The 26,184-nt window shown below is 48.7% G+C and overlaps 2 protein-coding genes across 3 annotated transcripts; one reads left to right on the top strand and one right to left on the bottom strand.

The window, feature by feature from the left end:
• The first annotated feature begins 1,515 nt into the window (after window positions 1–1,515).
• Window positions 1,516–23,105, top strand: ZNF652 (zinc finger protein 652). Its single transcript, XM_033079112.2, has 6 exons — window positions 1,516–1,583; window positions 12,085–13,145; window positions 16,948–17,095; window positions 18,898–19,013; window positions 21,040–21,184; window positions 22,231–23,105. The coding sequence occupies exons 2-6, from the start codon at window positions 12,279–12,281 to the stop codon at window positions 22,758–22,760; spliced, it is 1,806 nt and encodes a 601-aa protein (XP_032935003.1). The 5' UTR covers window positions 1,516–1,583; window positions 12,085–12,278; the 3' UTR covers window positions 22,761–23,105.
• Window positions 22,932–25,186, bottom strand: LOC117006584 (keratinocyte proline-rich protein-like). Of its 2 annotated transcripts, none has more exons than XM_033079114.2 (2): window positions 24,526–25,186; window positions 22,932–23,908 (listed from the first exon to the last, which is right to left on the bottom strand). In XM_033079114.2, the coding sequence occupies exon 2, from the start codon at window positions 23,904–23,906 to the stop codon at window positions 22,932–22,934; it is 975 nt and encodes a 324-aa protein (XP_032935005.1). In that variant the 5' UTR covers window positions 23,907–23,908; window positions 24,526–25,186. The 2 variants fall into 2 exon arrangements, with proteins under 2 accessions (XP_032935005.1, XP_032935004.1); XM_033079113.2 differs by lacking the exon at window positions 24,526–25,186 and adding an exon at window positions 24,007–24,396 and having other exon boundaries at window positions 22,932–23,906.
• Between the last annotated feature and the right edge of the window lie 998 nt (window positions 25,187–26,184).

Consider the following 26,184-nt stretch of genomic DNA (forward strand, 5'->3'; position numbering starts at 1 on the left):
CAATCCAGAGCGAGCCAAACCCTCTGGAATTCGGGATTTGGAACTCCAGGGGAGCGAGGTTATTTTGGCAGAATCTCAACCCCCGCTGTTGGGGCAACTCGCAGGTGAGGAAGCAAAGCACAGGTAAAGATTGAGGAGTGAAGGATTTAGGAAAAGAACACAAAGCTGAGAGGGGTTGGTGCCTTCCCCTTGCGGGTTCCTGCTGCTCTCACTGATTCCTCCACGGCTGCCAAACCCAAAAACCACAGCGGTGCTGTCCCCTCCTACACAGCCCCAGCAGCGATTTCGGGGCTCGGGGCCCTGGGGAAGGCGATGCCGGCCCCGATCCTCCCTCACCTGCCACAGGTACCGCTTGCTGCCGAACCTCCATCAGGGTGCAATCACCAAACCGCAGGGCAGGGCTGAGCAGTAATTAGCGTGTTAAGAGCAGGAGGAGGTTTGGGCAAGCAGGAGTTGGGGTTTGGCACCGGGAGCGGCTGCGGTGGTGGCTCTGAGGGGCTGCGCTGACCCCTCTGAGGGCAGGAGCCACCCCCGCCATCCCTGAGGGCTCAGGCCGGCCGGGCTCGCTAATTACCCACGCAGAGCTGAGGGGAGAGCCGGGGTACCCCCGACCTCACCCTCACACAACCCCACGCGTTAATTAGAGCGCGGTGCTTAATTAGCGGTGCCCCCTTCCCTCCCCCCGCGCATGCGCAGCCCCCTCACCTGCGGCCCGCGCGCCGCCTCAGGTGGAGCCGCGGCGGGAAAGGGGCGGGCGCGCGGGAACGGCGCCCCCCGGCGGCGCATGCGCACAGCGCCGCCCCCTCTGCGCGCTCCCGCGAGCGCCTCCGTTATGGCCGCGCGCGCCCCTGCAACGCGCGCTCTCTGTGCAGGTCACCCACACACACCATCCGTGCGCGCTCCCGCGCTCCGCCTATGAGGTGTTTCCCCCCCATCACAGCACGGTGCGCTCCCTCCCCGCCTAAGCGCGCTCCCGCACACGCGCACTCACCCCCCGCTTCAAACCTTCAACCGCGCGCTCCCGCCTGCTCCACCCCCCCTCAAACCGAACCCCCTCCGTGCGCGCTCCCGCCTGCTCCACCCCCCCTTAATCCGAACCCCCTCCGTGCGCGCTCCCGCCTGCTCCACCCCCCTTAATCCGACCCCCCCCCCCTCCGTGCGCGCTCCCGCCGCGCACCGGTCCGGGCACGGGGCGCGCTCCCGCCCCTCACACACACACACAGAGCACAGAGCACCGAGCCCCGCGCGCGCGCGCCCCCGCGAGGACCGGCGGCGGCTGCGGCGGCGGCCACGTAGCGCTGCGGCGGCGGCGGCGGCGGCCGAGGGGCAGCGGGAGCCGCGTCCGCCCGCCCGCCCGCCCGCGGCGGCGGCAGCGCCTGGGCCTGAGCGGCGGCCCCGGGCCGAGGCGGCGGCCAGAGGAGCGCGGGGGCCGAGCGGAGGGGCCCGGAGGGAAGGCAGAGGGAGGGAGGCAGGGCCCCGGCCGCCCTGCCCTCCGCCCTCCGCCGCCGCGCCCGCCCGCGCCCCCCTCCCCGCGCCGCCCGGCATGGACGGCGGCGGGGGCGGCCCCGAGGGCACCGGCCTGGGTGAGTGCGGGGCCGCCGAGCCCCTTCCCCCCCGCGCTTCCTTCCTTCCCTCCGGGCCTGGCGGCGCAGCCGAGCGGCGCTAGGCCCGGCCCGGCCCGGCCCGGCGGGGGGAGCGGGGCACGGGGCCCGCACGGGCCGGAGCGGAGCGGGGGCTCCGCGGGAGGAGCGGGAGGAACGGGCTGGGGGGGTCCCGTGGGGCTGGGGGCTGTGCCCGGGTCTGGGGGCTCCGTGCGGGTTGGGGGGCTCCGTGCGGGGCTGGAGGCTGTGCCCGGTATCGGGGGGTATTCCCCGGGATTGGAGCTCTGTCCGGGCTCGGGGGGCTCTGTCCGGGCTCGGGGGGCTCTGTCCGGGGTCTGGGGGCTCTGTCCGGGCTCGGGGGGCTCTGTCCGGGCTCGGGGGGCTCTGTCCCGGTGTCCGGAGGTTCTGTCCGGGAGTGAAGGCTCTGCCCGGGTCCGGATTCTTCTCCCCGGGGCTGGATTTTCTCCCCCGGTTTGGATTCTTTCCCCGGGGTTCTGGGGCTCTCCCCGAGTTTGAATTCTCTCCCCGATTTTGGATTGTCCCCCCGAGTTTGCATTCTCTTCCCGGATCCGGGGGCTCTCCCCGGGCTCTCCTCAAGTTTGGATTCTCTCCCCCAATTTGAATTCTCTCCCCCAGTTTGGATTCTATCCCCGGCTCCGGGGGCTCGGTGTCCCCTCCCCGCGGCTGTGTCACCTGCCCGGGGAAGGGAAGGAAGGGAAAAGGGAAGGGAAGGAGAATTCCCGGAGCAAACCCCACGTCCCTGCGGGCTGGGATTCGCGGTGTCCCTGCCCGGTGTCACCTCGGTGTCCCCTCAGCAAAGTCCCTGCCTGCAAATCCCAGCGGTTCCTCTCATCCCCAACCTTCCCCTCCAGCTGTTCCCCCTTCCCTGCGCTCCCCGGGCTGGGATTTTGGGGCGCGATTTTTGAATTTTGGGTGTCCCTGATTTGGCAGAGCTGCAGCAAAACCTGGAATTCAGGAGGGTTTGGTGGGATGTGAGGAAGGAGATTTTTATCCTTTGGGTTGTTCCCAGCTGGAAGTTCCGTCCTGTTTCTCTCTCTCACCACCTGTGCTTTAAAAAAAAATATATAAAATTATTTTTTAGATGTTTTTGGAAGGGTTTGGAGTTGCAAAGTGTGATTTTAGAAGGGCTTTGTGTCCCCTGATAATTCACTTTTTTTACCCCTTCCACCTTTGTGTCCCCTGATAATTCACTTTTTTTACCCCTTCCACCTTTGTGTCCCCTGATAATTCACTTTTTTTACCCCTTCCACCTTTGTGTCCCCTGATAATTCACTTTTTTTACCCCTTCCACCTTCACCTCTGTGGGATTTCATCCAGAAATTCCAGCTGTGACCAAAAAATGTGGGTTACAAACTCCCAGGGCCAGAACCTGGGAGAGCTTTTTCCAGAGCTGTGTGAAAGGAAAGTGCAAATTCATGAAGATTTTTTTTATTTATTTATTTTTTCCAGCTAAGCAGTTGCATTTCCTGGGCTGCCAGGGGGTTAAGGGCTGGTTTATAATTTTTATAATTTTAATTTTTGGCAGGAATGGGGATTTGGGGCCATCCCTGGGTGTTCTGGGGCTTGGGATTATTGGGAAATTTTGATCTGGTTTGAAATATTAATGAGATTTGGAATTTTTATTGATTTGAGATTTTGATGTGATTTGGGATTTTAATGAGATCAGAAGAGGTTTAAGGACTGGTTTCTAATTTTTATTTTTGGCAGGAAAGGGGATTTGGGGTCATCCCTGGGTGTTTTGTGGCTTGGGATTAATGGGAATTTTGGTTTATTTGGAATTTTTATTGTTTTGGGATATGGATGTGATTTGGGATTTTGATGAGATTTGGAATTTTGAGCTGATCACAAGAGGTTTATGGACTGGTTTATAATTTTTATAATTTTTATTTTCTGCAGGAATGGGGATTTGGGGCCATCCCTGGGTGTTTTGTGGTTTGGGATTATTGGGAATTTTGATCTGGTTTGGGATTTTGATGAGATTTGGGATATGGATGTGATTTGGGATTTTGATGAGATTTGGAATTTTGATGAGATCAGAAGAGGTTTAAGGGCTGGTTTATAATTTTTATTTTTAGCAGGAATGGGGATTTTAGGGCTTGGGATTATTGGGAAATTTTGATTGATTTGGGATTTTGATGAGATTTGGAATTCTGATCAGATTTGGGATTTTCGATGAGATTTGGAATTTTTTATCACATTTGGGATTTTGATCAGATTTGGGATTTTTGATCAGATTTGGGATTCTGATGAGATTTGGGATTTTTGATCAGATCAAATTTTGATCAGCTTTGGAGTGCTGGTGTGATCAGAAGAGGTTCTGGAGATCACAGTGAGTTTTTAATTCACTTTATTTTCCAATAACCACTGACATTTTCAGAGGAAATCCCCTGCAGGAAGGGTGGAAATTGAGGCTGAATCACCCAAAAAACAAAAATTTTGGGGCGCTCTCCTTTCCTCCACAACCACACCGTGTTGATTCCACCCAAAAATTGAATTTTTTTATCAATCCCAGGGAGATTTTTGCAGGCTCAGAGCAGGAATTCCCCGTGGGAAGGTTCCCAGGGCTGGGAAGGGATTTTTGCAGTAAACAGGAGGAGCAGGGCACACCTGAGCACACCTGAGCAGCTTTCAGCTGCTTACAAAACTCCTCTCACTGACCTATTTCTCTCTGCTTCTCTCAGGGACCTGGAAAAAAAAATAAAAAATTAAATTAAATTAATTAATTTTTGGTTCCATAAAAAAATAAAGAGGTAGAACTGAAAGGCAGCTGATACTCTGTGAATAATTATTGTATTAAAGTGTTTTATAACATAGAAAATATAAATATAAAATATAAATATAAATATATTATATATAATATATTATCTATTATATATTTATATATTGTATAACCTGCTCTTCCCTGAATCCCATTTTTTACTGTTTTTCACCTAAAATGTGAATTTTTTAAACCTATTTGTTCCTGAATCCCATTTTTCCATTGTTTTTCACCTAAAATGTGGAATTTTCTTTTAACCTGTTCTTCCCTAAATCCCATTTTTTCCTCTGTTTTCATCAAAAAAAGTGGAATTTTCTTTTCATTTTTCCGATGTTTTCCCCAAAAAATGTGGAATTTTCTTCTAACTTATTCATCCCTGAATTTAATTTCCCAGTGTTTTCCACCTAAAATGTGAATTTTTTAACCCAGTCTCTCCTGAATCCCATTTTTCCACTGTTTTAATCAAAAATGTGAAATTTTCTTTCCATTTTCCCACTGTTTCCCACCTAAAATGTGAATTTTTTAACCCATTCTTCCCTCTGCAAACACAAAAACTTAAAAACCTTCCCATCACTTCTGGATCACAGCAAAATTTGGGAATTTTTTTAACCCCATTTTTATTTTTTGTCACAACTTTGGCGCTCCAAGAGAATTTTCATCCAAACCTGAAATTTTTTTAACCACATCTCCATAAAAATGAATCAAATTTTGATTTTTCCCAGGAATTTGGAGCACTATTTTTCTGGTTCTCAATTCCCAGTGCCCAAATTTTAAATCCCATTGGTTTTTCCAGGTGAATTTTGGGATTTTTTGGGGATTTTTGGGGTTTTTGCTCCTCCCTCCTGGCACTGCAGGAGGTTCCTGCCCTTCCCTGGGGAGGTTTCACTGCTGCTTTTCCCAGCATTTCCCAGCAGCTTTTCCAGCACCTTCTGCTGGGCCTGCTGGCCTTGGGAATGGGATTTATTTCCCCTTTAAATGGGATTTATTTCCCCCTGAAATGGGATTTATTTCCCTATTTAAATGGATTTTTTTTCCCTATTTAAATGGGATTTTTTTTTTCCTATTTAAATGGGAATTTCCCCCTATTTAAATGGGTTTATTTCCTCCTGGAAATGGGATTTATTTCCCTATTTAAATGGGATTTTTTCTCTATTTAAATGGGGTTTATTTCCCCTAGAAATGGGATTTATTTCCCTTGGAAATGGGCATTATTTCCCAATTTAAATGGGTTTTCTTTTCCCTATTTAAATGGGATTTTTTTTCCCTATTTAAATGGAATTTTTCCCCCTTGGAAATGGGATTTTTTTTCTCCTGGAAATGGGATTTTTTTTTTCCCTGGAAAAGGGATTTATTTTCCCCCTGAAATTGGATTTTTTTCCCCTCTTGAAAATGGGATTTTTCCTCCTGGAAATGGGATTTATTTCCCTATTTAAATGGTTTTTTTCCCCCCATGGAAATGGGATTTATTTCCCCCTGGAAATGGGATTTATTTTTCCTGAAAATGGGATTTATTTCCCTTGGAAATGGGATTTTTCCCCTATTGAAATGTTTTTTTTCCCCCTGGAAATGGGATTTTCCCCCTGGAAATGCAGGTTTTAGGGAGGCTTTTTGGCAGGATATTCACACTTCATCCACACCTCTGCACATCCAAGGACACTGAGACACCTCCAGGGCCTCTTTGGGGGCAAAAATGCAAATTTTGGGCAAGAGCTCCTGATGGCAGATTTCCTTTTTGGGGCTCCCACCTTGGGCTCATGGCAATTGAAATAAAATCTGAATAAAATCTCAGCTCAGCTTTGATTTTCTTCAAGGTACATCAGCAGAGAGGAAATAAAAAATTTTAAAGGATAAAAAGGAATTTTGGATAATTTAAAAAATTTGGAGGTCCAAAGAGCTTTTAACGTGGTCATAAAAAGGTTTTTTAAAATCTGAATATGATAAAATAATTATTTAAAAAGTGATAAATGGGAAATGTGAACCAGGGGTGTTATAATCTTATTTTCAGGGTTTTTTTTTGCATTAAAGGATGCAGGAATAGATTGGAATATCTGGAATTTCCTATTTCAGCCACAACTTTTTAATTTTTTAGATATTTCAGGTGATGGGAAGGGCCTGGAATAAAGAACTAAAAGTTATTTTAAGTTGTTTTTGTGGCTGTTAAATCTCAAACTCCTTTAGATTCAGTAAAAAAACTCTCATTTATTGCAAAATCCGAGGGATTTTAGTGCTGAATTCTCAAATGGAAACCTCTGGAATGGATTTTTTGTGGAGATAATGCTTGAAAAAAATCCAGGAATGGCTGGTTGGAAAGGCTTTGTGTCTCCCAAAAATCTGGATGCAGCCAGATCGTTCCTCTTGAAAAAAAATGGGAAAAAGCCTCAGGGTTGTTCCTCGTGGTTTTTCTGTTGGAGTGGCAGGATTTTATAGACATTTTTCTGGGACTTTTAGTAGATTTTTTCTTTTTTTTTTTTCTTTTTTTTTTTTGTTTGTTTGGTTTTTTTTGTTTTGTTTTTGTGGGGTTTTTTGGCTTTTTGGGTTTTTTTTTCTGTTTGCTTTGGGGCTTTTTTTTAATTTTTTTTTAATATGTATTTTTCTGTGAATCTGATTTTCCAAGAGCCTGTGGAACACTTGGAGGGAAATTCCCAGCTCCAGACAGGATGGAGGTGAAAAAAAAAAAATTATAAAATAAAAGTGCTGCCTGCTGAGTCAGCAAAACACTCACCCCAAGGGTTTGATTTTTTTTTTTTCTTTTTTTTTTGGGAATGACCAAAAAAGAGCTGGAAAAAGCAACAGGATGAGGTGGGAACTGCATGTTCAGGCTGGAATTCCACAATTTCCAGGATTTATCCCCCTCTCCTGGGACCTTCCCTGGATTATTTTAGGAATGATCAATAAAAAGCTGGGAATAAAACAAAAAAAAAAAAAAAAAGGGTCAGATGAGGTGGGAACAGAGCTCTGGAATTCCAGAATTGACAGGATTTATTTGTTTATCTTCTCCAGGCTCCCTGGAATGGATGGAAAAACTGAAATTCTGAATTCCCTGTTTTCCACAGGAATTGGGAATGCTGAATATTCCCCAAACTGCAATGGGATTAATCCTCCCCGTTTCCCTTTCAGGATTATTTTCCTGATGATTTGAGCTTTGGGAATGGGAATAGGGTCGTTAGCAGCACTCAGCGCTTTATTTTGCATTTATTTTGCATTTGTTTTGCATTTATTTTGCATTTCCATGGGCTCAGGCACCTCCAGCACTTCCCATGGAAATGCAAAAGCACAAAGTGAGGCTGTGAGAGATAAAACTTCACTTAAAAACAGATTTTCAGGGTTGTTTGCACCTAAAGCAGCCAGGAGTAGAAAGCAGGGATTGAGAGAAATAATCTGAAATAATTCCCTTCAGATGTTTTCCCACTGTTGGGGAATGGCTGGGCCTGTTCCAGGCACCTGTGCTTCCAGCTGGGAGAGTTTATTGAGGTTTTTTTATTGCAATATCGCAGATTTATTGAGGTGTTTGTGGAATATCCTGCTGTAGGGATCGAGTCCAGCTCCAAAAATGTCATTTTAGCCCTCACTTTGTGTTTTCCTGGTGCAATTTTTGGTTGTTTTCTGCTGCTTTGCTGTCGATTCTCATGATTTGGGGATTTCAGAGTTTCAGTGGGAAAACATCCTCATCTTCTGAAATCTTCATTTTTAACTCAAATCCAATTTTCCCATCACACCCTCAGTTTTTCCTGAAATCTTCATTTTTAACTCAAATCCAATTTTCCCCTCACATCCTCATCTTTTCCTCAGTTTTTCCTCAAATCCTCCGTTTTCTCCTCAAACCCTCAGTTTTTCCTTAAATTTTCCCTCACACCCTCAAGTTTTTCCTCACACCCTCAGCTTTTCCTGAAATCCTTAATTTTCCTCACATCCTCAGTCAGTTTTTCCTCAATTTTTCCTCAGTTTTTCCTGATTTTTCCTCAATTTTTCCCTCAAACCCTCAGCTTTTCCTGAAATCTTTGATTTCCCTCACACCCTCACTCAGTTTTCCCCCCATTTTTCCCTCACACCCTCAATTTTTCCTCAATTTTTTCCTCAAATCTTCAGCTTTTCCCGAAATCCTTGATTTTCATTACATCCTCACTAAGTTTTTCCTTAAATTTTCCCTCACACCCTCAATTTTTCCTCAATTTTTTTCCTCACACCCTCAGCTTCTCCTGAAATCCTGATTTCCCTCACACCCTCACTTTTCCCCCCGTTTTTCCCTCACACCCTCAATTTTTTCCTCACACCCTCAGTTTTTCCTCAAATCTTTGATTTCCCTCACACCCTCACTCAGTTTTCTCCCAGTTTTTCCCTCACACCCTCAATTTTTCCTCAATTTTCTTCAATTTTTCCTCATTTTTTCCCTCACGCCCTCAGCTTCTCCTGGAATCCCGTTTTCCCTCACACCCTCAGTTTTTCCTCAATTTTTCCTCAGTTTTTCCTCACACCCTCATTTTTCCTCAAGCCCTGTTCCCCTCACATCCTCACCTCCTCCTGAAATCTTGTTTTTTTTCTCGCTTTTTCCTCATTTTTCCCTCAGTTTTCCCTGAGTTTTTCCTTCGGGCCTGCTCCGCCGCCCCAGGCCCGGCCGAGGCCTCCCCGACCGAGCCCAATCTCTCTATTTTTAGCACCAAAAAATGCGGTTTTTCTTCAGAAGCTCGGTGTGAAGTTGCTCCCACACACTCACCAGCTTCCTCCACCCACTCTTTTGTCTGCAAATTGTGCTTTTTTAATTTTTTTTTTTCTTCAGAGTTCGAGCTTTTCATGCCGGAGACTTTGCAAACCTTTGATTGCTCTGGGTTCCTTCTGCAGATATTCCCCAGGTTTGGGGCTTGATAAGCATCAAAAATCTCTTTGAAACTTTTGTTTGCTTTTTACATCTTAATCAGGGCTTGCATCTCTCCTTTGGCAGCGTGACTGGAATTTGTTCTGTGGAAAAAAGACCGTGATAAAATTAAATTCACCGTTAAAATGGCAAAAAGCGTTCGGGGGTTTTGGGATTAAAAACACCCAAACACTGCTTTGGGATTAGAAATTTAAAAGGGAGGAGGAAAAGTGTTTTAAGAGCATTTTTAGGGCAGTAGTTCAGAGCTGCTGTTTGTACTAAAAGGCCAAGGAGGGCTTTGGTTTTTATTTAAATAATGGATTTGAAAGTTGTGGGTCCCTTGAGGGTGGCAGTGAGAGGTTCAAAGCCAGAGTGAAGTGGTTTTGATAATTCAGAATAAACCCCACTGTGGGCTTGATTTGAGGTGGTACCTGTTGATAAAAAGAGATTTTTACACATACTATGTGTAGCAGAGGTGAAATATTGGCAGGAATTTTTTTGCCAAAAAAATGGGGAGGGGGGAAGTGGAATTTCCTTTAGTTTTGTGTTTTCCTGGTTCAGTAAAATTCCTGATTTCCTCCTGCAACTTCCTTAATATGATGAGGAAATAATCAGCTGTTTTCTGCATGGAACAGGGAATTTTCTGAACTCCTAAATAATCCATCCCCACTCAGGAAAAGCCAAATTGGGTTTCATCCTTCCCACGGCTTTCCTGGGTGCAGTCCCTGCCAGGCACCTTCAGGATGCTCTGGAATAATTTGGAAACCCTCAAAAAATAATTCAAAATAAAATAATAAAATTTTATCCCTTCCATCCCATTCTGGGGTGTCCCTGTCTTTAATGCTCCTTCCCTGCCCCCTCTGATCCCAGGTTTAGCTCCAGGTTTAGCTCAGGAATTCCTGATGGCATCAGCCCAAACCGCTGCCACCCTGAGCTCCCAAAATGGAATTTTTTCCTTTTTTTCCCGTGTTTAAAAAAGAGAAATGTGAGGGATTGATCACTCTGTGTCCATGAGGGAGCACGTGGAGGAGGAGGAAGTGGCAGCTCAGGGCAAATTCCAGCCTGGAAAACCTCGGGGAAATGTGGATGGGCAAACTGATATTGAGGGAGAGAGGGGCAAAGGGAGGATTCCTGAAATCCCTGGAAATCCAGGATCTCTGGGGTGGTGTTCAGTGCTGCCAGGTGAGGGTGGCTCTGCTGGAATTCCTCACTCCCCGTGTTGGAATGTGGCTCTGGAATATGTGAGGGTGGGTTTGGGGGCCATCAGTGCTCCCAAAAAACCCAGGAGAGATTATTGGGGGTTCCTTGGTGGGATTTCCACACCTTGGGAATCTGCTGCTGGGAATTCTGATCTTTGTGGGGCTGTCAGTGCTCCCAGAAAATCCAGGAGAAACGATTGTGTTGATGTCTGGTGGATGGAGAATACTCCTTGCTTGGATTTCCACACCTTGGGAATCTGCTGCTGGGAATTCTGATCTTTGTGGGGTCATCAGTTCTCCCAAAAATCCAGGAGAAGCAGTTGTGGCTCAGAGAGAATTCTGTGGTGGATGAAGAGAATCCCTTGCCTGGATTTCCACACCTTGGGAATCTGCTGCTGGGAATTCTCCTGGTGCCTGATCTTTGCGGGGCCGTCAGTGCTCCCAAAAATCCAGGAGAAGCAGTTGTGGCTCAGAGATGATTTTGTGGTGGATGGAGAGAATCCCTTGCTTGGATTTCTATTCCCTGGGAATTCTCCTGATCCCTGATATTTGTGGGGTCATCAGTTCTCCCAAAAATCCAGGAGAAGCCGTTGTGGTGACCTCTCATGGGTATACAGCATCCCCTGCCTGGATTTCCATTCCCTGGGAATTCTCCTGATCCCTGACATTTGTGGGGTCATCAGTGCTCCCAGAAATCCAGAAGAAATGGTTGTGGTGATCCCTGGGTGGATGAAGAGAATCCCTTGCCTGGATTTCCTGATCTTTTCCCTGATCTTTGTGGGGCCATCAGTGCTCCCAAAAATCCAGGAGAGACTGCTGGGGGTGGGGGTCTGTGTTGGGTGGGGATTCCTTGGTGGGATTGCCACACCTTGGCAATCTGCTGCTGGGAATTCTCCTGGTGCCTGGTATTTGTCAGGCCTTCAGTGCTCCCAAAAATCCAGGAGAAATGGTCGTGGCTCAGAGGTGATTCTCTGGTAGATGTAGAGCATCCCTTGCTTGGATTTCCATTCCCTGGGAATTCTCCTGATCCCTGACATTTGTGGGGCCATCAGTTCTCCCAAAAAATCCAGGAGAAACGGTTGTGGTGACCTCTGATGAGTGTAGAGCATCCCTTGCTTGGATTTCCATTCCCTGGGAATTCTCCTGATCCCTGACATTTGTGGGGCCATCAGTGCTCCTAAAAATCCAGGAGAAATTGTTGTGGTGATTTGTGGTGGGTGAAGAGAATCCCCTGCCTGGATTTCCATTCCCTGGGAATTCTCCTGATCCCTGACATTTGTGGGGCCATCAGTGCTCCCAAAAATCCAGGAGGAAATGTTTGTGGCTCAGAGGTGATTCTCTGGTGGATGTAGAGCATCCCCTGCCTGGATTTCCATTCCCTAGGAATCTGCTGCTGGCAGTTCTGATATTTGTGGGGTCATCAGTGCTCCCAGAAATCCAGGAGAAGCAGTTGTGGTGATGTCTGATGGGTGGAATCTCTTGCCTGGATTTCCATTCCCTGGGAGTTCTCCTGATCCCTGACATTTATCCCTCCCTTTTCCCACCCCACCCTCACTCATCTCCCCCCGAATGCCCCCCAACCTCTCCCCCAAACCCCAAAATCCCAGCACATCTCCCCCTGACCCCTCTCTCTCTCTCTGTCGTTATCTCTTACAGATAAAATGCTCGAGGGCTCCTCTTGCTGCCGAAGATCCCTCCCCGCCCTGCCCCTGCCGTGATCCCCACGCTCAGCCCAGCCCATCCAGGACTCCCCCGACCCTGCCGGGCTCCCATGGAAGAGGGGCCGGGCCGGAGCAGCCCCCCCGAGCCGCAGCCCCGCGGGACGGAGGGCGCCCCATGAGCCCCCCCAGATGAGCCAGGCAGCCAAGGGCGAGCCCCCCCCGCCCGGGGCCGGCATGGCACAGGAGGGGCCGCCCGCCTTCTACCCCAGCCAGGAGCTCGACCTGTCCACCAAGGTGTACAAGAGGGAGTCAGGGAGCCCCTTCTCGGTGCTGGTGGACAGCAAAGTGAGCAAAGGCCACCTCCACGAGAGGGAGGAGCAGCCGTTTTTCAGGGAGAGCAGAGCGGTAGGAGAGGTCCGGGCTGTGAAAGAAGACAGGGAAAACTCTGACGACTCTGAGGAGGAGGAAGAGGAGGAAGATGAAGTGACTTACAAAAGGGAGCAGATTATAGTGGAGGTAAACCTTAACAACCAAACCTTAAATGTGTCCAAAGGGGAGAAGGGTGTCCCCTCCCAGTCCAAAGAGACTGCTGTCCTTAAGAGCAGCAGTGAGGAAGAGGAGGGTGACAGTGGGGAAGAGGCCACGGAAGACAGTAATGATTATGAGGAGAATGAGAGGCAGAAGAAAAAGGAGAAAAGAGTGGAGAAGGGTAGTGTTGGCCAGAGGAGAAGCAGGAGAGCCGCCTCTGCCGCGGCCGCCGCCGCCTCCCCGGCGCCCCGAGCGACGCGGGGCCGCAGGAAGAGCGCGGAGCCCCCCAAGCGTAAGAAGAAAACTGCAAAGGAGCCCAAGGCACCTGTGCAGAAATCAAAGTGTGAAGAGAAGGAGACTCTGACCTGTGAGAAGTGCCCCAGGGTGTTTAACACACGCTGGTACCTGGAGAAGCACATGAACGTCACCCACAGGCGCATGCAGATCTGCGACAAATGTGGGAAGAAATTTGTGCTAGAGAGTGAGCTGTCCCTCCACCAGCAAACTGACTGTGAAAAAAACATCCAGGTAGGTCTGCTCGGCTACTTGCCAGGTCCCCACACCTCCTGGATCCTGCTGGTGGAAAAAAAAAATTAAAAAAAAAAAAAAAATCTCATTTTGTGCGGCCCCAGGTGCTGAGCAGGGCCCGGGCTCTGCCTCATCCCGCGTTTTGGGGTTTCCCAAAAGGAGGGGATGGCAGGGGAAAAGAGTGCTCAGCTGCTCTGAGCAGTTACTCCAGGAGTAAACTGTGAGTTGGGAGCACAAAGCTCCTCTAGCAGGGTCAGAATCTGGAGTAACTGGTCCCAAAAATCTGAATTTCTGTGGTAAAAACTCCTCCTCTTCCTGCTGAGCTCTCACCGAGCTGGGAATTCAGGGTTTCAGAGTTCTTGAGATGCACAAAAAAACCTCTCAGCGTGGCCAGGGGAGGTGTCCACAACTCCAGGAACTCCCTGGAATGGGAAATCACAGCAGTGGAGTCAGGTCCTGAGCTGGGCTTAAATCAGGATTTAAACCCCACTGAGAGCACGAGGAATCCCCAGAGTGTTTCCATAGGGTTCGAATTCTGCACCTGCAGAAACCCCAGCAAACCTCCCTGAAGACACAAAAAAATCTCAATTTTTTTCCCTCTGATTTCCCCCAGCCATGGCAGGAGCAACCCTGCTGGGGAATTTTGGGAGCTGTGGGAAGAGCTCCAGAATTTCTTCTCCTTTTTGGGGTTTTTTCCTGGCCCGTGTGCCAGGAAATTTGGGCACTGCTCCTTTCTCTGCACCCCAAATCTGCTTTTTTTGGCCTTATTTTCACCCATCTCCTCCTGAAATCCTCCCAGTTGGATTTTTGGGCAGCTGGAATTTGGGTTTGGTTTTTTTTTGTGTGAGTTTGAGCACAATAATTGCACATTTTTCATTGTTTGTTTGCTTTCAATGCTGGGCTGGGTTGATCCTCAGCTCCTGCTGTGGAATATTTATTGCAATTTCTCTTTTCCAAACTCTTTGCCCCAGCTCTGTTTAACTCTAGGCTGTTTATGTTTCAGCTCAAGGAAGGATTTATTAATATAAATTTAATTCTTGCAGCTTTTTGAAAGAAATATTTTAAAAGTTCAGTGCAGCAGGGAACGTTTAAATGGGAATTTAAGAGGTGCAGGGGCTTCACTCACAGCATAAAAAAAATGAAGCAGCAATTAAAAAATAAAGGAATTCAAGTAGGAATTAAAATTTAAGTGGGAATTCCTGAATATTTTGAACACATAAAATGGAGAAATATCCACACACGTGTCCAAAAGTGAGAGGAAAAGGAGAAATTATAGAAATTATGGTTGAAATCCAGAGGAAAACGATCCAGAAACATCCCAGTGCCAGCAGTCCTCAATATCCAAGAATAAATCCAGCAATTCTTGCTCTGTCCTGACCTTTGGGATGTGCTTTTATTCCAACTGCCACTAGGATTGAGGGAAAATTAAAATTTTCCTTAATTCAGGGTTAAATGTGTCAAGGGGGGAGCTTTGTCCTGGAATAAAACCAGTTTTAAATATTGGATTGAAATGCAAAGCAAGGCTGGCTCCTCCCAGTTTTTCATCCCTGGGGTGGAATAAATCTGTTTTTTTCCAGGGAATTTCTGCTTTTTCATCCGTCACCTTCACTCCATTTCTGTCTCTGTGTGGTTCCTGTCAGTGTTGGGGTTTTAATCTTTAATTTTGTTGGAAATTTGGCCCCTCCAGGGGGGATTTTTCACTGTAAATCCAAGGATTTGGAATTTCTTGAGTCTCCAGGAATTTTTTTTCCCCCTCCCAAGAGGGGAATCCCAGCTGTGGGGGCAGAGCCTGCCCTGAATTCCCAAACCTGCAGAGATTCCAGCAGGAGAAGAAACAGAATCCCAAAGGAGCAGGATTCATTAATTTATTAATTAATCAGCACCCAGCCCTTCTGACTGATGGGGAAGGGGTGGGAATTGATGGGCTGGGAGTGGAGATATCCCAAAAAATCCCAAACATCCCAAAAAAACCCAAAAAAATCCCAAAACAAGGCACAATTCCTGCCTGTGCCCTGCCAGGTGAAGAAGATTCATTTCCAGAGTTTCCAGCTGGAATTCCCACCTCAAACATGGAATTTTTTTAATGAAGTCTTTTTTAGGAAGAGCTGAAATTCCTCAGGGGGCTGAAGTCCTGGATGATCCACAGGAATTTTGGGGAAGGAATTCTCCCATTTTGGACCTCCTGTGGTGGCACAGAAGGAGGAGCTGGGGCTGGGTTTGGTCCAGGAGATGATTCTGGAAGGTTCAGAGGGATCAGAGCTCATTTCCATGGGGATCCAGAGATCTGGAGCTGATTTCCATGGGGCTCCAGAGGATCAGAAATGCTTTCTATGGGAATCCAGCAGGATCAGAGCTGATTTCCATGGGGATCCAAAGGATTCAAGCTGATTTCCAAGGGTATCCAGAGGATCAGAGCTGATTTCCATGGGGATCCAGCAGGATCTGGAGCTGGTTTCCACAGGGATCCAGAGGATCAGATCTCATTCCCATGGAGATCCAGAGATTTGGAGCTGATTTCCATGGGGATCCAAAGGATCAAAGCTGATTTTCACGGGGATCCAGAAGATCAGAGCTGATTTCCACGGAGATCCAGAGGATCAGAGCTGATTTCCAAGGAGATCCAGAGGGTTTGTAGCTCATTTCCATGGGGATTCAGAGGATCTGGAGCTGGTTTTCATGGAGATCTAGAGGATCTGGAGCTGATTTCCATGAGGATCCAGAGGATCAGAGCTGATTATGGGGATCCAGAGATCTGGAGCTGATTTCCATGGAGATCCAGAGGATCAGAGCTGATTTCCATGAGGATCCAAAGGGTTTGGAGCTCATTCCCGTGGAGATCCAGAGATTTGGAGCTGCTTTCCATGGGGATCCAGAGGATCAGAACTGCTTTCTATGGGAATCCAGCAGGATCAGAGCTGATTTCCATGGGGATCCAGAGGGATCTGAAGTTGATTTCCATGGGGATCCAGCAGGATCTGAGAGCCTGGACTGGCCACACCTGGATTTTGGGGGGTGGGAAGGGCTGGATGGGCCTTTGGGAATTTATTGGTGTCAGCCTCCTCCGGCTCTGTTGGGTTCTTCCCTCTCCAGGAGTTTGGATTTTCCCACTCCAGGAGTTTGGATTCTTGTCTCACCAAGGGTTTGGATCATTCCTTCTCCAGAGTTTGGATCCTTTCTACTCCAAGGGTTCAGATTTTTTCTGCACCATGGGTTTGGATTTTCCTACTCCAAGGGTTTGGATTTTCCAACTCCAAGGGTTTGGATTCTTTGCCCTCCAAGGGTTTGGATCCTTCCCACTCAAAATGTTTGGATTTTCCTTCTCCAAGGGTTTGGATTTTCCCTCTCCAAGGTTTTTGATTCTTTGCCCTCCAAGAGTTTGGATCCTTCCCTCTCCAAGGGTTTGGATCCTTCCTACTCTGAGGGTTTGAATTTTCCTTCCAAGGGTTTGAATTTTCCCTCCAAGGGTTTGAATTTTCCTTCTCCAAGAGTTTGAATTTTCCCTCCAAGGGTTTGGATTTTCCTTCCAAGGGTTTGAATTTTCCCTCCAAGGGTTTGGATTTTCCCTCTCCAGGTTTTTGGATCCTCCTCCCTGCACACCTCTGTGTTTGTGGAGCTCTCTGAGTGCCTCCCCTGCTGTTGGATTTTGGGGGATCAGGAGGAACCTCCCCTCAGACACAACCCCCAAAATTCCCCTTCTCAGGCTCCTCTTCCACCCTTTGGGACCTTCTTAAACCAAAGCTGAGCTTAACCCCCAGGCCAGGCCTCCCTAAACCCAATCCCCTGTGTGTTCTGCCCACCCCAGTGCGTGTCCTGCAACAAATCCTTCAAGAAGCTCTGGTCCCTCCACGAGCACATCAAGATCGTGCACGGCTACGCCGAGAAGAAATTCTCCTGCGAGATCTGCGAGAAGAAGTTCTACACCATGGCCCACGTGCGCAAACACATGGTTGGTGAGTCCTGCAGGGGGGAGCAGGGCTGGGGTGGAAGGGTCAGGGGGGGTTGGAATGGTCAGGGAAAATTAAAATAAAAATGGTCAGAGAGAATTGGAATGGTCAGGGGGAGTTGGAATTGTCAGGAGGGGTTGGAATGGTCAGGGGGGTTAGAATGGCCAGGGAAAGTTAAAATAAAAATGGTCAGGGAGAGTTGGAATAAAATGGTCAGGGGGGTTGGAATGGTCAGGGAAAATTAAAATAAAAATGGTCAGGGGGAGTTGGAATGGTCAGGGGGGTTAAAATAGAATGGTTGAGGGGTTAGAATGGTCAGGGAAGGTTAAAATAAAAATGGTCAGGGGGAGTTGGGATGGTCAGAGCGAGTTGGAATGGTCAGAGGGGAGTGGGAATGGTCAGGAGGGGTTGGAGTGGTCGGGGGGGGTTAGAATGGCCAGGGAAAGTTAAAATAAAAATGGTCAGGGGGAGTTGGAATGGTCAGGGGGAGTGGGAATAAAATGGTCAGGGGGAATTGGAATGGTCAGGGAAAATTAAAATAAAAATGGTCAGGGGGAGTTGGAATGGTCAGGGAAAATTAAAATAAAAATGGTCAGGGGGAGTTGGAATGGTCAGGGAAAATTAAAATAAAAATGGTCAGGGGGAGTTGGAATGGTCAGGGGGGTTAAAATAGAATGGTTGAGGGGTTAGAATGGTCAGGGAAAGTTAAAATAAAAATGGTCAGAGAGAATTGGAATGGTCAGGGGGAGTTGGAATTGTCAGGAGGGGTTGGAATGGTCAGGAGGGGTTGGAATGGTCAGGAGGGGTTGGAATGGTCAGGGAAAGTTAAAATAAAAATGGTCAAGGGGGGTTGGAATGGTCAGGGAAAATTAAAATAAAAGTGGTCAAGGGGGGTTGGAATGGTCAGGGAAAATTAAAATAAAAGTGGTCAAGGGGGGTTGGAATGGTCAGGGAAAATTAAAATAAAAGTGGTCAGGAGGGGTTGGAATGGTCAGGGGGAGTTAGAATGAAATGGTCAGGGGGAATTGGAATGGTCAGGGAAAGTTAAAAATTGTTAGGGGGAGTTGGAATGGTCAGGGGGAGTGGGAATAAAATGGTCAGGGGGAGTTGGAGTGGTCAGGGAAAATTGAAATAAAAGTGGTCAGGGGGAGTTGGAATGGTCAGGAGGTGTTTAAATAATCTGGGGGAGTTAAAGTGGTCAGGGGGAATTTGAATAAGCAGAGGAGTTAAAATGGTCAGGGGGAGTTGAAATAATGAAGGGAAATTAAAATAAAATGGGGGAAATTAAAATTATCAGGGGAAGTTAAAATGATGGGAGTTTAAATGGTCAGGAGAAATTAAAATAATCAGGGGAAGTTGAAGTGATCAGGGGGAGTTAAAATGATCAGAGGGAGTTAAAACAATCAGGGAAAATCAAAACAATCAGGGAAGATTAAAATGGTCAGGGGGAGTTGAAGTGGTCAGGATTGGAATTCCCAGAGATCTTTTTTCCGGGGAATTTCTGCTTTTCCACCCTTCACCATCAGCACCTTCACAGGATTTCTGTCCTCACCTGAAACCCTCAGTGCCAGCATTTAATCCTTAATTCCATTAATTCCATCCCTGTCCCAAGGCTGGGAATGGATCTTTAAGCCCTTTCCAAACCCAAAATTTTGGGATTCCACCAAACCCAACCAATCCCAAGGTGTGAATTCACTCCTGGCACAAATCCCAGCTTGGACAGTGAGACCCCTTGGGTGCAATTCTCAGGAATCTCTCTCCCAGTCCCCATTTTTACCCTCTGTAATCCCATTTTTTTTGTGTTTCAGCCCACACCAAGGACATGCCCTTCACCTGTGAGACCTGTGGCAAGTCCTTCAAGCGCAGCATGTCCCTCAAGGTTCACTCCCTGCAGCACTCGGGGGAAAAACCCTTCAGGTGTGAGGTGAGGCAGTGCTGGGGGCTGGGAAATCCAGGGGGATCATCCTGGGAGTGGGAATTCAGGGTGATTTTATCAAAATTTGGATAATTCAAATCACTGAGCAGTGCTGCTCCTCAGGGATGTCTGGAGGGATTGAGGGAATTAAATCCATGGGATAAATCCATGAGAGTTATCCTGGGAGCTGGGAATTCAGGGTGATTTTATCAAAATTTGGGAAATTCAAATCACTGAGCAGTGCTGCTCCTCAGGGATCTCTGGAGGGATTGAGGGGTTAAATCCATGGGATAAATCCATGGGAGTGATCCTGGGAGCTGGGAATTCAGGGTAATTTTATCAAAATTTGGGAAATTCCAATCACTGAGCAGTGATCCTGCTCCTCAGGGGTCTGTGGAGGGATTGAGGGGATAAATCCATGGGATAAATCCGGGGGAATGGTCCTGGGAGCTGGGAATGGGATTGGATGTTGTAGGAATTCAGGGTGATTTTATCAAAATTTGGGAAATTCCAATCACTGAGCAGTGCTTCTCCTCCTCAGGGGTCTGTGGAGGGATTTAGGGGTTAAATCCATGGGTAAATCCATGGGAATGATCCTGGCAGCTGGGAATGGGATTGGATGTTGAGGGAATTCAGGGTAATTTTATCAAAATTTGGATAATTCCAATCATTGAGCAGTGATCCTGCTCCTCAGGGATGTCTGGAGGGATTGAGGGATTAAATCCATGGTATAAATCCTTGGGAATGATCCTGGGAGCTGGGAATGGGATTGGATGTTGAGGGAATTCAGGGTAATTTTATCAAAATTTGGGAAAGGAGTGTGAGGAGCAGTTTTTAGGGAGGCAGAGTCCTCTAGTGGAGAGAGAGGGGCTGAGCTCAGGGCTGAGTCAGGGCTGAGTCAGGGCTGAGCTTTATCCTGGAGCAGCCCCAGCCCTGCCAGGCTTTTCCCACTTAATTCCAGCTTTTCCCACCCAATTCCAGTATTTCCACCCAATTCCAGCTTTTCCCACCCAATTCCAGCTTTTCCATTTAATTCCAATTTTTCCCACCCAGTTCCAGTTCTTCCCATTTAATTCCAGCTTTTCTTACCCAATTCCAGCTTTCCCCACCTAATTCCATCTTTTTTCACCCAACTCCAGCATTTCCCACCCCATTCCAGTTCTTCCCACCCAACTTCAACTTTTCCATTTAATTCCAACTTTTCTCACCTAATTCCAGCTTTTCCCACCCAGTTCCAGCTTTTCTCACCCAACTCCAACTTTTCCCACCCAATTCCAGCTTTGCCCAGCCAACTCCAACTTTTCCATTTAATTCCAACTTTTCCCATCCAATTCCAGCTTTTCCCACCCAGTTCCAGCTTTTCCCACCCAGTCCCATCTTTTTTCACCCAATTCCAGCTTTTCCCACTTAATTCAAACTTTTTTCACCCAATTCCAGCTTTTCCCACCGAATTTTCATCTTTTCCCACCCAATTCCAGCTTCTCCCATTTAATTCAAACTTTTCTCACCCAACTCCAGCTCTTCCCACCCAATCCCATCTTTTTTCACCCAATTCCAACTTTTCCCATTTAATTCCAGCTTTTCCCACTTAATTCAAACTTTTCCCATTTAATTTCATCTTTTCCCACCCAATTTCATCTTTTCCCACCCAATTCCAGCTTTTCCCACCCAATTTCATCTTTTCCCACCTAATTCCAGCTTTTCCCCTCCAATTTCATCTTTTTTCACCCAACTCCAGCATTTCTCACCCAATTCCAACTTTTCCATTTAATTCCAACTTTTCCCCCCCCCCAATTCCAGCTCTTCCCCCTCAATTTCATCTCTTTTCACCCAACTCCAACTTTTCCATTTAATTCCAACTTTTCCCACCCAACTCCAACTTTTCCCCCCTCCCAATCCCAACCTCCACCCCTCCCCAAACCCCCACATTTAAACCCAAAATAAACTCATTATTTCCACAAACTGCTGCTGCCCAGCCCCTCCAGGGCTCCTTCCCACCTCCCCCAACCCCCCAAATTCCCGTTTTTTCCCCCAGAACTGCGATGAGAGGTTCCAGTACAAGTACCAGCTGCGCTCCCACATGAGCATCCACATCGGGCACAAGCAGTTCATGTGCCAGTGGTGTGGCAAGGACTTCAACATGAAGCAGTATTTCGATGAGCACATGAAAACCCACACTGGTAAGGGCTGGGAAAGTCCTGCAGGGCAGATTCCTGTGGGATTCCCTCGGGGTTTGGGGTTTTCCATGGCCTGGGAGAGGTTTGTTCTGCCCTAAAAATCTTCACTGGGATTTTCTCTGGGGGGAATGGGAGTGGGAATTATTTTCTGAGTGTTTGCAGCAGCCCCAAATCCCAAACTGAGCCAGGATTTCAGATCCTTTTAACCCCAATCCCAAACTGAGCCAGGATTTCAGATCCTTTTAACCCCAATCCCAAACTGAGCCAGGATTTCAGATCCTTACAGCCCCAAACCCAAACTGAACCAGGATTTCAGATCCTTTTGTGCCAAACCCAAACTGAGCCAGGATTTCAGATCCTTTTGGTCCTGAATCTTGAGGGAGCCAGGATTTCAGATCCTTTTAACCCCAAACTGAGCCAGGATTTCAGATCCCTTTGGCCCTAAATCCCAAGGGAATTTTCCCAGGGGTTCTTCCAGAGATCTGGGATTTTTCCAGGAGTTCTTCCACGATGACAGGATGTCCCAGGGGCTCTCCATGGATCAGGGATATCCCAGGGGATCAGGAATTTTCCCAGGAGCTCCCCATGGTTCAGGAGATGTCCCAGCTCTCTGACAGCCCCTCATTTCCAGGAGAGAAGCCCTTCATCCCTGAAGGGACCCAGGATTTCCCTGGGTGCTCTCCCATGGCTCAGGGGATATCCCAGGGGCTCTCCCATGGCTCAGGAATGTCCCAGGGGATCAGGAATTTTTCCAGGAGTTCCCAATGGATCAGGGGATATCCCAGGAGCTCCCCATGTCTCAGGGGGTATCCCAACCTCTCTGACACCCCCTCATTTCCAGGAGAGAAGCCCTTCATCCCTGAAGGGAGCCAGGACTTCCCTGGGTGCTCTCCCACAGATTAGGAGATATCCCAGGGGCTCTCCATGGCTCAGGAATATCCCAGGGGATCAGGAATTTTTCCAGAGGTTCCCCATGGCTCAGGGGGTATCCCAGGAGCTCCCCATGTCTCAGGGATGCCCCAGCCTCTCTGACAGCCCCTCATTTCCAGGAGAGAAGCCCTTCATCTGCGAGATCTGCGGCAAGAGCTTCACCAGCCGGCCCAACATGAAGCGGCACCGGCGGACGCACACGGGCGAGAAGCCGTACCCGTGCGACGTGTGCGGCCAGCGCTTCCGCTTCTCCAACATGCTCAAGGCCCACAAGGAGAAATGTTTCCGTGTCACCAGCCCTGGCACCAGCCCCCCCGGCCCCGCCGGCCCCACGGCCCTGCTGCCCAACCCCTGCCCGGCCCCTCCGGCCGCGGGCGCCGCGCTGGGGCTGGGCCCGGCCGTGCCCCCCCGGCCCGTCCCGCACCCCTACGGCCCCCTGGGCCTGCAGCCCCACGGCCACCACCCCTCCCCTCACGGCCACCACCCCCCCCAGCACCTGCCCGTGCCCCCCGTGCCACACCTGCCCCCGCCCCCGGCCCTGTTCAAGAGCGAGCCCCTGAACCACCGCGGGCACGGCCACGGGCACGGCGCCGCCGGCGACGGCTTCCTGCGGCACCTGGACAAGGCCAGCCCGGCCCAGCCGCACTGACACGGGCTGGGAGCCAGGTTTGGGATCGTGGAGATGGGATGGGATGGGATCTGGGATGGGATTGAGCTGCTGAGCCACTGTGGGCACAGGTGTGGCAATGTTGGTTTCCTGCGGCTCCTGGGCAAGGCACAACCACACTGACATGGGCTGGGATGGGATCTGGGATCCAGATTAGGGGTCTGAGATGCAGATTTGGGGTCTGGGATCCAGATTTGGGGTCTGGGATCCAGCTTTGGGGTCTGGGATCCAGATCTGGGATCCAGTTTGGGGTCTGGGATGGAACTGAGCCGCTGAACCACCGCAGGCACGGCCACGGGCACGGGTGTGGCAACCACGGCTTCCTGCGGCACCTGGATGAGGCACAGCCACACAGACATGGTTTGGGATGGGATCTGGGATCCAGATTTGGGGTCTGACATGCAGATTTGGGATCTGGGATCCAGATCTGGGATCCAGTTTGGGACCTGGGATGGGATTGAGCTGCTGAACCACTGTGGGCACAGCCATGGGCACGGGCACAGGTGTGGCAATGTTGGTTTCCTGCGGCTCCTGGGCGAGGCACAGCCACACTGACACGGGCTGGGATTGAATCTGGGATCCAGCTTTGGGGTCTGGGATCCAGATTTGGGGTCTGGGATCCAGATCTGGGATCCAGATCTGGGGTCTGGGATCCAGATTTGGGGTCTGAGATGCAGATTTAGGATCTGGAATCCAGATTTGGAGTCTGGGGTCCAGATTTGGGACTGGGGATGGGATTGAGCCGCTGAACCACTGTGGGCACGGGCATGGATGTGGCAGCGACGGCTTCGTGCGGCACCTGGGCAAGGCCAGCCTGGAACAGTCACACTGACATCGGCTGGGATGGGATCTGGGATCCAGGGCTGGGATCTTGGGCCTGGGATGGGATTGAGCCCCTGAACCACTGCGGGCACAGCCACAGCCGTGGTGGCAGCGACGGCTTCGTGCGGCGCCTGGACCTGGCACAGCCACACTGACACGGGCTGGGATCTGGGATCCAGCTTTGGGATTTGGTATCCAGGATCTGGATTTGGGATGTGAGTTTGTGAAGCAGGATCCAGCTTTGGATTCTGGGTTTGGGGATCCAGAATCCAGCTTTGAGATCTGGGTTTGGGATCTGGAATCCATCTTTAGGGTCCAGGGTCCACCTTTGGGATCCAGGATCAGGGTTTAGGATCCAGAATCCATCTTTGGGATCCAGGATCTGGATTTGGGATCTGGAATCCATCTTTGGGATCCCACCTGGGTCTGATCTGGGTTTGGGATCTGGAATCAATCTTGAGGGTCCAGGATCCATCATAAGATTCACGATCTGGATTTGGGATCTGGAATAAATCTTTGGGATCCCTCCTGGGTCTTATCTAGGTTTAGGCTCCATCTTTAGGGTCCAGGATCCATATTTGGGATCCAGGATTAGGATTTGGGATCCAGGATCCATCTTTGTGATCCCTCCTGGGTCTGATCTGGCTTTGGGATCCAGGATCTGGGTTTGGGATCTCTCCTGGGTCTGATCTGGGTTTAGGCTCCATCTTTAGGATCCAGGATCCCCCTTTAGGATCCAGGATCTGGATTTGGGATCTGGAACCAATCTTTAGGATCCCTCCTGGGTCTGATCTGGGTTTAGGATCCATATTTGGGATCCAAGATCCCCCTTTAGGATCTAGGATTTGGGTTCTGGAATCCATCTTTGGGATCCAGGATCTGGATTTGGGATCTGGGATCCATCTCTAGGGTCCAGGATCCATATTTGGGATCCAGGATCTGGATTTGGGATCCCTTCTGGGTCTGATCTGGGTTTAGGCTCCATCTTTAGAATGCAGGATTTGGGTTTGGGATCCAGGATCCCCCTTTAGGATCCGGAATCAGGATTTGGGATCCAGGATCCATCTTTGTGATCCCTCCTGGGTCTGATCTGGGTTTAGGCTCCATCTTTAGGATCCAGGATTCCCCTTTAGGATCCAGGATCTGGATTTGGGATCTGGAACCAATCTTTAGGATCCCTCCTGGGTCTGATCTGGGTTTAGGATCCAGGATCCATATTTGGGATCCAGGATCTGGATTTGGGATCTCTCCTGGGTCTGATCTGGGTTTGGGATCCCACCTGGGTCTGATCTGGGTTCAGGATCCCCCTTTAGGATCCTGGATCAGGATTTGGGATCTGGAATCCATCTTTGGGATCCAGGATCTGGGTTTAGACTCCATCTTTAGGGTCCAGGATCAGGATTTGGGATCCAGGATCAGGATTTGGGATCCGGGATCAGGATTTGGGATCCAGGATCTGGATTTGGGATCCCTTCTGGGTTTAGGCTCCATCTTTAGGATCCAGGATCAGGATTTGGGATCCAGGATCTGGATTTGGGATCCCTTCTGGGTTTAGACTCCATCTTTAGGATCCAGGATCAGGATTTGGGATCCAGGATCAGGATTTAGGATCTGGGATCCATCTCTGTGATCCCTCCTGTGCCCCCCAGCCCCCCAGGCCCAGCCCCCTGCCCAGGTTTGTGTTTTCCCGGTGATTTTGGGCCGCAGCTCCCGAGCCTGGCGGGATTTTCTAATTTCCTATCAGCTGACGAGGTTTGCTTGGCTTTTATATCCCGGCCCCTCCTCAAAGAGGGGGAGCCCGGGGCTCTTTGTACTAATGGGAAAGGCTGTGAGTTAATTAATACAGAGCATTAATGATCACTGTGTACGTAATGATTCCTTTCAGCTCGGAGCATTCATCCAGAAAAGCAAAAAAAAACCACAAAAAAAACCAACAAAAAAAAAAGAAAGATAAAAAAAAAAATTCCCCTTCCCGTTGTTTTTGTGTAGCTCTCCTAACACACTTCTTTATTTTACTACAGAAATTATTTTAGAGGTTTTTTGTATAGATCCTATTTAGTAGAGTCTGTTTCTAAAACAAAACAAAACGAAAAAAAAACACCCAAAAAAACTGATGATGACAATAATAATAATAATTGTATTTCCATAAACGGTGTAATTTTTTCAGTGTAGCTGCACCTCTGTTGTACAATAGAGAAATTTTTATAATCAGCCCAAATGTGATTCCTCAAAGATGCTTTTCCCAAATTCCCCAACCCCACAACTCCAAGGTGCTTCGGAGAAGAGAGGAAAAAAAAACCCCGAGGTCTCTGGAAAAAACCAGTGGTGATTTCTGCATTTAATTTATTTTTAGGGCTTTTTTTTTCCCCTGTTAATTTTTTTAAACTTTATTTCCCTTTTCCTGATTTTTCTTCAGCTGTTGGGGTCAGATATTCCTGCTGGGAATGAGGATGATGAAAGAAATTACTTTTTAAAAAAAAAAAATAAAAATAAAAATTTCTCCAGAATATTTCAATCCTTCTCTTCCCTCCTGGCAGGAAAAATTCCAACCCTGAATTCCCAACCCTTTGCAATTCCCAGGGAA

This window comes from Catharus ustulatus, chromosome 23, assembly GCF_009819885.2.
Source record: "Catharus ustulatus isolate bCatUst1 chromosome 23, bCatUst1.pri.v2, whole genome shotgun sequence".
Lineage (NCBI taxonomy): Eukaryota > Metazoa > Chordata > Aves > Passeriformes > Turdidae > Catharus > Catharus ustulatus.